We start from the raw sequence: 12,518 nt of genomic DNA on the forward strand, positions 1-12,518 counted from the left end.
GCTTGCTTTTGAGTGTGTGTGTGTTTTTGGCTTGTGGGTTTATTTAATTTCATGCTCTGTTGCCTGGATTTTTTTATCTTTAAATGATGGAATGATTTATTAGTTGCCTTAGGGATGGTTAAGCAGGGGTGTGATTGTTCAACCGCAAGCCCTTTTTTATTTTATTTTTTCTCGACACCATTCGTAACAGTGCTTATATAGAGTAGTATCCATTATTAACTCCATGTACAAATACCTTAGTCTTAAGCTTTGTTTTTTTGTACTGTATAATGTGTTCTTGTCAATTTGTGTTTTCTAAGAAGATGCACCTCAACCGGGCCCCTACTTTTTGTTCTTTGAAGGCACGCATTAATAAGGGTTTAATATAAATGTCTTGTGATTGGCTAGTTCTTCTCTTTTTAGGCAGTGTTGAAGAAACAATCTCGACAAAAAATTACCTATTATAAAGGTGTTGGATTTCTCGTTGTAGGGTGTAGTATGCACAATTCATATGTATGTGTATGATGATTTTGTTATCGTCTTAGTTGTCAATTTTCTGTTTGTTGGTATTGGGGTTTTTGAGGATTTCCTCCAGTTGTTTCAGCTCTTTGGAGGTATTATATATTGTCACTTATACTTAGGAACTGTATATGTGTCATATATGTTATGGGTTTCATATTTCATTGTGAAAGAGTGGATTTATATACACGTATAAAGTCTGAAATGTTTCTGGTTACATAAGATGGCAAAGGGAGGTCCTTGACATGTACAATTAATGAGCTATTATGTGGTTTGTGGGTCAATTGGGGTTTTGTGGACTGCTACATCATGTACACCAATACATATTCAGAAGGGTGAACTTCGAATGCTCAAAATTGAAGATTTATCTGTAAATTAAATGGATTATTTGTGGCAGTCTTTGACAGCCCCCATTACTCTACTTGTTTAGTTTTGATGTTCCTACTATATTTCAAATAGTTAGTTGTAAGTATGAACTTAGACATGGTTAATTTTTTTTCGAACTAGTGTGCCATATATGTTGATATCATCTTGCCATGATACTTTATATTCCATATATGGTAGGCGGTCCAAGAGAACTTTATGGTTGAGAAGCTTTTAATTGCAATCCTATAACTTCCTGACTTAATTTTTGTATCTTTAGTGAGTATTAGGTTTTGGATTTCAATCCCCTTTATTTGCAAATCTAATCACATGCATGTGTAGTGATATAGATAGATGCAAGCCTAAAGAAGGGGACGCCACTTACTTTTCCAATCTAGGTTTGCCTCCATATTTTATTTCATCTCTCCTTACTGAAGGTGCATATGTTGGTTTGGTTCCTATTCTATTTTAGTAGGCTTGTATGACTTTAATTTGTATCTTGGGTTTGGTTCTCTGGGGAAAAGAAAGAAAAGGGGGTGGGTAGGATAAGGAGTTGGTAAAAGAGTCTCAAAAGCTTGTGTCTTAATGGTTTCTAAACTTTGAAAGCAAGGATATTTATTCAGTTTTATTGATAGTATATGATTCACCTGATTCTCATAATCCTAGCCTATTGAGACCATAGGCTTAAAAAAAAAAAAGAAGAGACCATAGGTTTAAATGGCTAGACGGACAAAGTGGAGAGAGTTAGTTATTTATAGATGATTGGTTTTGTACCACGACTACACGAAGTTAAAATCTCAATAAGTAGAAGTGAAGTGACATACTAGGTAGAATACCGATTCAAAGTTGAGAATCGGTGAGGGGACGTTACATGGTTAGAACGAGAGTGAGGAACCTATACTGCCTTCCTCATCGGAAACGGCTTAATCCATCCCCATAGATCCTTACCCGAATAGGAGAACTACGATTGGCTTGATCCCTAAATGGGTGCGTGAGGCAGCCACCCGGCTCGGCCGGCTTCAAAGGAAAACCCTCACCCCTTGTAGTAAGAAAATCGGGTTGTTCAAGTTATTTTATTTCTAGTTAATTCTAGTACAATTCATTTGCCCTACGTGTTAAGCATGATAAAAATCTTGTGAGTATGAATTATATTGAAGGCTAATGTTTTTCTTGAGAGTATGTTAATCAATGCACTTACGAGATTTTTAATAAGGAAACGGTAAGTGGTATTAAGTTTGCCTAAAGGTATGTGTTAACCTCGTCTTTTGTTTCAATTTCATTTTAAGTGGATTATTATATATTGATTCACGTATCCAATGGCGTTGGAGTATCTTCACAGTGCTCCCATAAGACAAGAAAAGGTATGGGTAAAATTAAGAACAATTTAACGGAAAAAAAAATCGGATTGGCTAAAGGATGGTTCTTTCAGCTCTTTCTTGTTTATAAATTTATTCATTTAAGTTGTTTTGTAATAATTTAGTATTTCTTTATTGTCTTTAATAATGAATCCATATTAGGATGCATCAATTAGTTATAAAGTATGACATGGATTAGCGCCAATTGGGAAAGACCGATAACGGGGTATGAGATTTGTTTTCATGCAATTACAAACTACTTGATTTAACCGGCATTTGTCGAGATGGTTAAGTAGCGGTGCCATTTAATCAATATCTTTAGTAGTTGGGTTTATGGTTGAGGTTTTAATATAATAAATGGAAGTGTATTATTTAATTTTCAGGTTAGGACAGGTTGTAGATTTATGAAAGGTTAGAAATACTGCAGGAGACTCTGCCTAATTTTTATTTTTATTTTTTTTTTTTTAGAACGACATGTTCGGGGGGTTTTATATTTTAGTTATAGTTTGGACTTGTGTGAATCAAACCCGCCACGCCTTGGTTTATTAGATTGTTGAATATTCAGATTAAGCTCTTTTACGAATATTCAATTGTTGAAAAAACCGACACTCTGATTTGTAACAAACCTTGCTCACTTAGGACTAATAACTTTGGTTGATTTATATTGTTTAGGAATACGTTTTTATATTTTAATTTCTTTTGTCGGCAGCTTTGTTGGTTGTTCGTGAACATTTGGATGTGGACAAAATGGTTATGGTAAATTATTGTTTACTTCTATTTTGGTGACCTATTTACTTTATTTTGTTTAAACTAATGTTGCATTGGGTTGGTATGTTTTTCAGGTGGCTCAAGTTCAACTCACTGGAGCATACTCTTTTAGTTGTCAGGTGTTGGATAACCTACATCATAAAGGTTAGTTTATATATACATGTCCTAGTGTTGCTCATAATTCTTACCCAATCAAAGACCATGACTTTGCTAAAAGCTTATAACTAAGAGTCGCTTAAGTATTTAACTCATAGCTGATTGGTCATTGGTAGTGTGTTAGTTCCCTGATTTATGGTGGTATTTCTAGTTCAGTTTTTTTGTACCAAGGAGATATTCATTTTCTTTGTGTTTTCATTTTTCAGCACTTCCACAATTTACAAGTGCCTTTACAAATAAGTTCCCCATCATATTTGACAAGTGTTGTTTTTTTATTACTTGTCTTCCTTTTCTCTTGCATATATATTTGAGAAATTTCATAAAAACATTCTATATGGCCATTATGTCTTGAAGGTGAGGTTTAAATTGGGCATGGTTACTTAGAGCTCCTTAAGATTGATAAGCGACTACACCTTAGTTGTTTCGTTCTTACTTTTCAGTTATGACCTTTGATGGGATCATGTTTTGTATATGTGGACAATCGGTTGTATCTTGCATTTTTTGCGTTTAAACTAAGGTTCACTAATTCACTTGTATGTATATCTTTAAACGAAGTGCTCTCTCTCTCTTCCCCATATACATGTTCCCCTTTATAAAGGTATTAGTGACCCATGCCAAGCACTACAAACATTGTATTTTAGTCCAAATAGGACAATATATTTCTTTATACATTTCAACCTTGAGATGGAGTAGACTATTTGTAAGTACTAGTGCAAGGTTGCATATTGGGGGTAGTTGCATTATTTTTCATTATATTACTTGTCGGTACATAGGGCATTCAACCCTGGTGATACAGAGTGGGTATTATGTAACGAAGTTTATGACGATGGAAATAATGGAAGCTTGTTTAGATATTTTTTTTAGGGTATTTTAGACTTTGGTCCCCACGATAGTTGGTTTATTATCTCTATTTTGTGTTACTCTTCATTATTTAGTTATTATATACTTTTCTATCTTTGATCAAGGGATGACAAATCTATCCTCAAAGAGACATACACATAAGAGGAACTTGATGTTGTTCGACTTGAAATTCTTAGATTCATCCAAAGATAATGGGCGTTTCGAGCCAAGCGTCTAGTCTTAGCTAGGTTTTGACCCTTTCAGTTAAGGTGTGGTGCTTGGGTCTCACCATTTTTTTTTTGATATTTTAGATAGAACAAATAGATTGCTTTTTTTATTGATGCAACAAGTTAGGTCATTATTATTTTGATATAACAAGTAAATTTGGATGTTTTTTTCATTATTGATGACTCAAAAAAGTTCAAAATTCTTTTTAGCAATTCAATGTCTTTTGTGTTGGATGTGTAAATTTATTTCTTTTTTGTTTGTGTTGCACTATGAATTGTTTATTTGAGCAATGTGTTTTTAAATCCAGTGTGGATATATATGGTGAAAATGGGCAGGTTGCAGGTTGAATGAATATGATTAGAATCAAATAATTAGGGGTTTTTATTTAAAAAAAATAAAGACTATAAACCACGGTTTGATAAGAACCGAGGTATAAGCAGTTTATATAACCCACGGTTTGTAATGACTATACACCACGGTTTGATAAGAACCGAGGTATAATCAGTTTATATAACCCACGGTTTGTATCCAACCGTCGTATATATCATCACTATTTCCCACGGTTTGTAAATATAAGAGCAAACTTTTTGGACTATTAACCACGGTTTGTAAATCCTAATACCACTGTTTTACTCAAAACCGTAGTATATAAGAGATACTTTTCCCCACGGTTTTGTTAGAAGTATTTGTCACGGTGGTTGTTACCACGGTATGAAAACAGTGGCTAAATGCTTTTTACCACTGTAAATAACAGTGGTATATGAGCTTTTCTGTAGTAGTGTATAATTGCTAATTAAAAACAGGTAGCTAGATACCTTCCAAATATATTTTTTCAGCACGTGAAAAGACAAAAATGCAAATGACTAAAGATGAAGCTGCAGTTGAGAAAAACAATTAGCGTCTCCAAATTCAGATCCAAAATAATAATGCTACGAATTATTGTACTTACAATTATCTTATTATTTAGTCATATTAAATTCTATATGAATAAATCAACTATATAACTTACACATGCAACACACGTGCCCATTTACTAAGAGTTCCTTCAACACAATGAAACCTTTCAAGCCATTAAGGAAGCGTAACCTCTCTCACTATCATTCCAAACTCTGAAACTCCCATAAAAAACTTGGGTCTCTTATCCCAAGTTAAAGTTCGTATAAATTGGTTTACTAGTTAGATTGTTTATCTTTATTTGTTCTGTGTGATGGTTATTTTGTTTTCAACATCTTCAAGTTACATATAAAAGCCACATATTGGTTGAGTATTATTTGCTTATTTATTTTTTGCTTTTGGCATAGTTATGTAGGAAATCATAATATGGAATATAAACAATAGAAAATATCCATCGTTTACTTCTTTGTTGAAGCCCGAAACCTGAAAAAATCCTGCATGTGGAATTGGGTGCTAATAATATTTTCAGAATGAGGACCAATAACCAATGCAAGAATTGATCAAAGGATTGTGCGACAAACAACATGGTGAAACAGATGTAATTCAGGGATGCGACTAGCATCCATAATTTCTTCTTTTTGTCGTCACCTCCAAACAGATGGTTTGAAAAATCATCACTCCATTATTTGAATCGTTGAATCTCTATACACATGAAATAAGATTCACATTATATTGAAAGCTTTTAAATGGTAATCTTACCACATAGACATCTTCTGAAAAGTTTTTATTTACATATTCAATTCACTCTACATATTATATCCAACTTAATAGATCTATAGAACAAATATTAACATTGTCCAATGTAGTTTTTCTAATTGTTTCTCAATGTGATCGTTTCTAAAAAAAAAAAAATAGCATTTGTTAGCTAGCTACAATTTATTTTTCTGTTTAACAATACTAGCTTATTTAATCACATTAAAAAAAGAGTTGATGGATTCTCTAGATCATTTTGAAGACAATGATAAAAAAAAATGTTGCATTTTTTTTTGAGATATTGTATTCTCCAGTGTAGAATAGCAATTATGTTGCACACCATATTATAATATTTTTATATCTTACGGGTAGTATACTCATATGAATCCAACAATGTTCCTCAATCACATATAAATGATCGACAAGATTTATTTGCAACATGACAGAGTAGTAAAAATTGAATCGAACAAAGAACACAACTAGCGTATTGAACTTTTTTTTCTTCTTATTGAAGTGTTTTGTCAGACCTCGACCTGTAGTAATCTAAAACGTTGTTACATGATCCATTCACACAACTGTAATATGTTACTATTCTAATTTACATGCATTCATTCCTTTGGTTTTCTCCACCCCAATTTTCTCACCTAGAACGTGCGCCCATTTACTAATAAATAAATAAATAAAATAATAATAATTTAAGATACTGATATTTAGAAGCAAGGCAATCACAGAATATTGTGAGGACACTAGAAAGACGCCAGACGCTTCAGTTGTTAAAAATTTAAGAATGGGATGGTGGATATTCCGGCGTAAGGTGAAAGTGTGTACTGTAACACAAAAATTTATTAAGTTCCACAGGAACTATAAACGATAGCTACTTCGTATATCGTACTGACTAGTACAACAAGGGAAATGGATTGCTGCTTCATACTTAATTAGCCGCATGGACTTCAAAATGTTGAAGTGTGTTGGTATGAAGGCTCCGAGAGTAGAAATGATCTAGAAATTGCCGATATGTGAATGGGACATAAAGAGGAACATGGTCATTTCTAGCCACCAGTAAAGGCGCGGGCTTAATTTCAGCATCGAAAGAGGGTGTATAGAAAGTTGGTATTGAAATTCTTCGTTTCGTGGAATTAGTTATTGCTCGATGCACCAGACTCCTGTATTCTCCATTGCTTATCACCTGTGAAAAAGAATTGTAAATTACTAATGAATGAGATATTAGTGACGATAATATGACAGTTATATGAAATAGGCAGGTGCGCGCTATTACTTGCAATTGATCACCAATGTTGACAAAGAATGCTCCGTCAAGTGAAGGCACATCAAACCATGAACCATCTTTCATTATCTGCAGGCCAGGTACCTCATCATGTTGCACTATGGTCAGGCAATTCGGATCTGTGTGTGCACCGAGGCCTAGTGTTAAATCAGGTTGTGGACATGGTGGATAGACATTTATCTGCATGCTTTGGTTTTGATCTCCTAAGGCCTTTGCTATGTGATCTTTCTCCAGACTAAGACTTTCCGATATGGCTTCGAGCAGCTTCAGAGTCAATTCTCGAATTTTTGTCGCATATTTACCCGTTATTTCCCTAATACAGGGAAGTGTGTCATGTTAAATACAGGACCATAACTCCATAATTGGAAAGCTGGTATGTGCTAGTACTGTTAGTTTTTTTAATACAGATCATTCAAAAGGGTTAAACCAACAATTATTACATAAACTACGATATAACTTGTAAGTTTCAGTATAAGTTTCTACATTTATATTAACATGATAATATATATTGATCATAGTTCAATACATGGAAGTGCACAAAGTAGTGTGAATTACCTGTAAGATGGTGGTTTGCTAGGCCATGATTCCATATGATCTTCTAAAGGGTGGCATGGGTGTCTAAGGTAGTCTCTCCAATGCAGAACATCTTCCTTGGTAGCATTAAAACTAGTAGAAAGGAAAGTTCGTTTTCGAAAATCGTTGGAGTAGAGATGCATCTTATCTTCTTCAGGCATTTGAAAGAACTCTTTTGCGACTTCTAACATGCTTTCCATAAGATGTTCTGAAACTCCATGATTCACCACCTGCAAACACGTTTGTTATACGAATAAAATTTCATACGAATAAAATTTCTCTTTACAGAAGATATATTGAAAAATATTTCTGAACATATGCGGAGAGATTATTTGGTTACTTCAAAAAATCCGTGTTCTTTACAAGCCCTATTTAGCTTTTCGATGGCTTGAGGCCTTGAAGCACCATCAAGTTCTTGGAGATCAATAGTTGGAACATATGGCAATATAGTGACTTGTTTTAAAGACTGTTGCTCTTCATCAGATATCAAATACTTGGGATGAACAGTGAGAATATTTTTGTCACTTGATATTAACTTTTGGACTCCACTAGGTGAGTCCAATGTTTCCATGGCCAAGGACAATTAGTAGGGCTATTGTTCTCTAGTCTTTACAAGACCACAACAAGAGGTCTGTATTTATATGAACAGAGCAGTCTTAAGTGGATATGGCATTTGCGGACTTTTTGATGATAGCCAGACTGGACCTTTGTACAAGGGTATATAGAAAAAAAAAAAAATGCCAATAACAATGAAGTAGAGAAGTGCACCGAAGTGTGGTATACTGGTATGTACAAGTGAAAGTATTACAACATTGATTTAGGTGTAATTGATTTGATTGCATAGAGAAAATATTCTGGATCTCCCTTAGACATAGATTGTTATAGGGGGGTGCGTGTGGGGGTGGTCGCACCTCCTGAGATTAGAAAAACTCGACTACCATATAACTAATTATTGTCTAGAAAAATCTTCAAACTATAAGAATTCGCACCTCCAATTATTTTAGCAAACTTCTACTACCGCACCCCCAAAGTTTTCACAACTATAATGAGAATATAAGCAACAAAAAAAAAAAAAAAAAATAGTATGAAAAAAGACTAATACAAAACATTCTAATAAACCATTTTTTTTTTGCTTCTCTTTTTGCCCTTACAAAATTATCATTTATCATTTATTTTGAGTCTAAAATCATTATTAAAGAGTGTCTTTGAATGTTTGATAGGTTAATGAGACTAAAACAAATAGCCAAAGGCCTAAAGCCCAACCGGCTAGTTTGTATAATTCTAATCACCCATAACAAACATGTAAGCTCTCATTCCTTTCTTTCACTCTCAATTCTTAAACAAGGGTCATATCTCAACCCAAAAAAAAAAAAAAAAAAAAAAAAAAAAAAAAAAAAGCATTTGTGGCGTAGCTTGTTGCACGCTTGTCCTAATTATTTGTAAAACTCGTTATCATTATCAATAAAATTTCCACTTAAAAAATAAAAAAAAAAAAAAAACAACAACAACAAGGTAATTTTTTACTTTCAATGTTAATCTTTTATAGTTTTATCCACATGATAGTAGAGTTATATAAACTTATAGCATTATAGGAAGTTAACAATTTGAGTTAATAAATTCATGCAATTCAAAACTTGTTTAGTTTGTGCATATTTGAGTTTATTAAGATGTGTGTCATTAAAGTTTTGTTTTGGGGATAGGGTTTGTGACCTTTTTCTACACATCATTCATGATTTGGTAATGATTTATATGTTTACCCATGCAATTCAATTCAAAACTTTTGAGTTTGTGCATGTTTAGGTAAATCTGTAAATGTGAATATGTGCCCATTCAAAGTTGATACTTTGGGGTTGGGATATTAACCCTATTCAACATACTCTTACAGTTGAATATATTTATGATAATTTCACCAAAAATACATATATGATAATGATATTCGTAATAATAATAGTAACCTTGGATATCATACCATAGAGTTACGTAAATTATCACGTAAAACGTAATTGTATAAAGTATCACATAAACGTAATATTAAAATAATAATTGTTTTAACAAATCATTAAGTATCACATAAAACATTAATAATTGGTTTAACTCCAAAGTTAAATTGGAGATCAATCAAGCACATACTTTTGTCTTACAAATTCATGAAAATTAACTTAATGTTACATATCTTTTGGTCTCAAATTTCAAATTAGAGATGTAAAATAAACTCGTACGTATAGTAGAGCGTGCTGATAACGTGTTGCAACTCAATAATGATACAAATGAGTGAACTTCAACATAGAAAAGTAAGAGAGGAATTCTTATTATGAGTGTTAGATAATAGGACTATGTTTGCCTTTATATAGATGAGGTAACCTCCTCCAAGATAGGAAACGTATGCTACATTAGGTAATGTCTTCATAGATAACTAAGGTTGGGTGCAATGGCTCCCCATTCCCTCAAAAGCGGAGGGAGTGGCGGTTGTTTTTTCCCCCTATCTCTATATAACTCTCCGTATATAGAGAGTATTATTGAGGAATAGAGAGTGAATGACGTGGTTTGTAAAAACCCAAATGGCACCACTTGAAGTGGCATGGAATGCAAAATACAATTTCATACCGCACCATTTGAAGTGGGATAGGATTTTTTTTTATTTTTTTTATTTTTTGGTTTTCATTCTGCGCTGGTCGAAGTGGCGTTAAAAAAAGTGGGTTTCAAAACGCGCCAGTTCAAGTTCAAGTGGCGTAGGATTGTTCAAACCATTGGTTCACCCAAACCTACTCTTTATTCGTTTAATAGTGTAATTTTGAGGATAGAGATTGAGAGTGGCAGACCATTGGACTCAGCCTAATAGACTTCATGGTTATAAATTATAACACAAATCAAATTTTATAAAATATCTAACACAAGCTATGGGCGGAACACCACCATACTTTATACGGTAATCCATTATCGATCTCTTGCTAGCTACCAGTGAATGAGAAAATATTCCAAGTATCTTACACTGCACAGAGAGGGGGGAGTACGTAACAGTAACTCTGTGTGTATGTCCACATGATAGGAAAAAGAATACTAATTTCATGGAACCTAGCTTGCTACATTTAACTCCAGAGCAAAACAAAATAGGTTACACTTAACTCTATATAACTATGTACATCATTTTTTAAGAATTGATAATTTCTTACAGGAATTTTATTTTGGTTTCTCGTAAATGCTATCATAAGTAACACATAACACAAGAAAACACTATACTGTACTAATTTGGCACTTTGTCTGCTCACTTGTGATAATTCATCTATTCTCATTTATTTATTCGTGATGAGATATGCTTCATTTTGGAGCTTTATGCTGAACACCCTGAAGACAAAATTGGATCATAAAAGTAGTCCAACAAACTTCACAATGCCGAACAGTATCTTCTTGGTCGAATCTCATGAAAACTTGCTTGTTTAAATTTATGCGATTGTTGTTTAGTTCAACCTATTTTATAAACTTGCTAGCTAGAACAAATTAAACTAGCAAAATGGCACTGGTGCTAGGACAGTAGGACAACATGTATTACCAAGACCTGATCAAAGAAGATGCTTTTGAAACGGATTTGAACTAAATGTAATTTCATTATTGATTTTCAATTGTCTAACTTTTGGAAGTGATCACAGTTTTATATGCTGGTAAGCAGTCCCTATTACAAACATATATAAAGACATTTCATTTGTGTACGAATTTTGGAAGTTGATTACATCATTATAAGCGCTGGTAAGCAGTCCCGGCCTATTACTAATATATTTAGACATTTGATTTGTAGCACTAAACAACTTTTCTGATTTTTGTTCTGGGAAGATGGAGAAGCTCTTATCAAACCGGTTGCATGTCCAATCCCTGCCGGAATCTTACATTTTACCACCCGAAAAACGAGCAAACATTATTCCAAAACATACTACTATTCCAGTGATCGATCTAGGAAAAGTTGGTCAAGATCGAAAGGCTATATATAGTCCAAGAGATTATAAAAGCTAGCTCGGAATTTGGCTTCTTTCAGGTACATCCTTAGCATCATCTTTTCTTTTATAGTCCAACACTAAGATTGTTCACAAATTAATTTCATGGTTATTCACTTATTCCAATTTCCAACAGGTGATGAACCATGGAATTCCAGAAACTATGATCAAGGACATGATGGAGGTTGCAGAGGAGTTTTTTGAGATGCCCATTGAGGACACGATGCAAATGTACTCTATAGGCTTTATATGTTGGGTTGTTGGAACCGTCGAGCTTTGCTCCGGTGTCCGTATGCCACGTTTATGATTTTTCAGTCTTATGAAGAGGGCGCACCCTGCGCTCATGCCTACCGAAATTTTTCACTGTTTCGGCCCAAGCCCATTTTCTCCCCTTTTTTCTATGTACACCTATATAAAGGAAATAGATTAGGGTTTTGAGACAACTTTTTGAGAGATTCATTTCTTGGGTATTGTGGGAGCTCTATTGAGCTAGGGTTTGAGTGAGGCCTCTTGTTCTTGATTCTTGATATCTTTTGTAAACTCTCCAATCTTTGCTATAAAGGAAACTAGACTCTTATGTGGATGTAGGTAACATTTACCGAACCACCTAAATCTTTGCGTCTCTTTGCATATTTACTTCCTTATTTATTGTTTGCTTGCTATGGGTGATGATAAATTAGTGGCTTTGCTTGTTTGAGTTTGTTGTGATAACTACCAAAGTCTTGGGTGAGTGATTTCCTTGGTGTGAGCTCCAAGTTGAAATCATTTGGGATAGAAAGTAACTAGATTGAGGTGTGACTTTCTAGTGAAATCTCCCAACAA

The 12,518-nt window shown here is 33.8% G+C and overlaps 1 protein-coding gene and 1 long non-coding RNA gene across 4 annotated transcripts; one reads left to right on the plus strand and one right to left on the minus strand.

Annotated features, from left to right (window-relative positions):
• Window positions 1-6,665: 6,665 nt before the first annotated feature.
• On the minus strand, window positions 6,666-8,321 carry LOC147500194 (protein DMR6-LIKE OXYGENASE 1-like). The gene is made up of 4 exons (XM_086561870.1): window positions 8,054-8,321; window positions 7,696-7,943; window positions 7,132-7,453; window positions 6,666-7,041 (listed from the first exon to the last, which is right to left on the minus strand). Exons 1-4 carry the CDS (start codon window positions 8,282-8,284, stop codon window positions 6,787-6,789), a joined length of 1,056 nt encoding a protein of 351 aa, XP_086417996.1. The 5' UTR covers window positions 8,285-8,321; the 3' UTR covers window positions 6,666-6,786.
• A 2,880-nt stretch (window positions 8,322-11,201) lies between these two features.
• Window positions 11,202-12,300, plus strand: LOC147500195 (uncharacterized). Of its 3 annotated transcripts, none has more exons than XR_015194646.1 (3): window positions 11,202-11,369; window positions 11,504-11,737; window positions 11,833-12,300. It is a non-coding gene; the product is annotated as an uncharacterized LOC147500195 (long non-coding RNA). The 3 variants fall into 3 exon arrangements; XR_015194645.1 differs by having other exon boundaries at window positions 11,204-11,454; window positions 11,539-11,737; window positions 11,833-12,298; XR_015194647.1 differs by having other exon boundaries at window positions 11,205-11,369; window positions 11,539-11,737; window positions 11,833-12,298.
• Window positions 12,301-12,518: the final 218 nt, after the last annotated feature.

The sequence above is a fragment of the Coptis chinensis genome, chromosome 5, assembly GCF_015680905.1.
Source record: "Coptis chinensis isolate HL-2020 chromosome 5, ASM1568090v1, whole genome shotgun sequence".
Classification (NCBI taxonomy): Eukaryota; Viridiplantae; Streptophyta; class Magnoliopsida; order Ranunculales; family Ranunculaceae; genus Coptis; species Coptis chinensis.

Bases quoted from the DNA above. Each gene is read 5' to 3' on its own strand.
- LOC147500194 (XM_086561870.1), bottom strand. From the start codon at position 8,284: ATGGAAACATTGGACTCACCTAGTGGAGTCCAAAAGTTAATATCAAGT. The intron at 7,454-7,695 runs GTAATTCACACT...TCCCTGTATTAG, and splicing joins AGCAAACCACCATCTTACAG to GGAAATAACGGGTAAATATG. The intron at 7,042-7,131 runs GTAATAGCGCGC...TCTTTTTCACAG, and splicing joins ACATTGGTGATCAATTGCAA to GTGATAAGCAATGGAGAATA.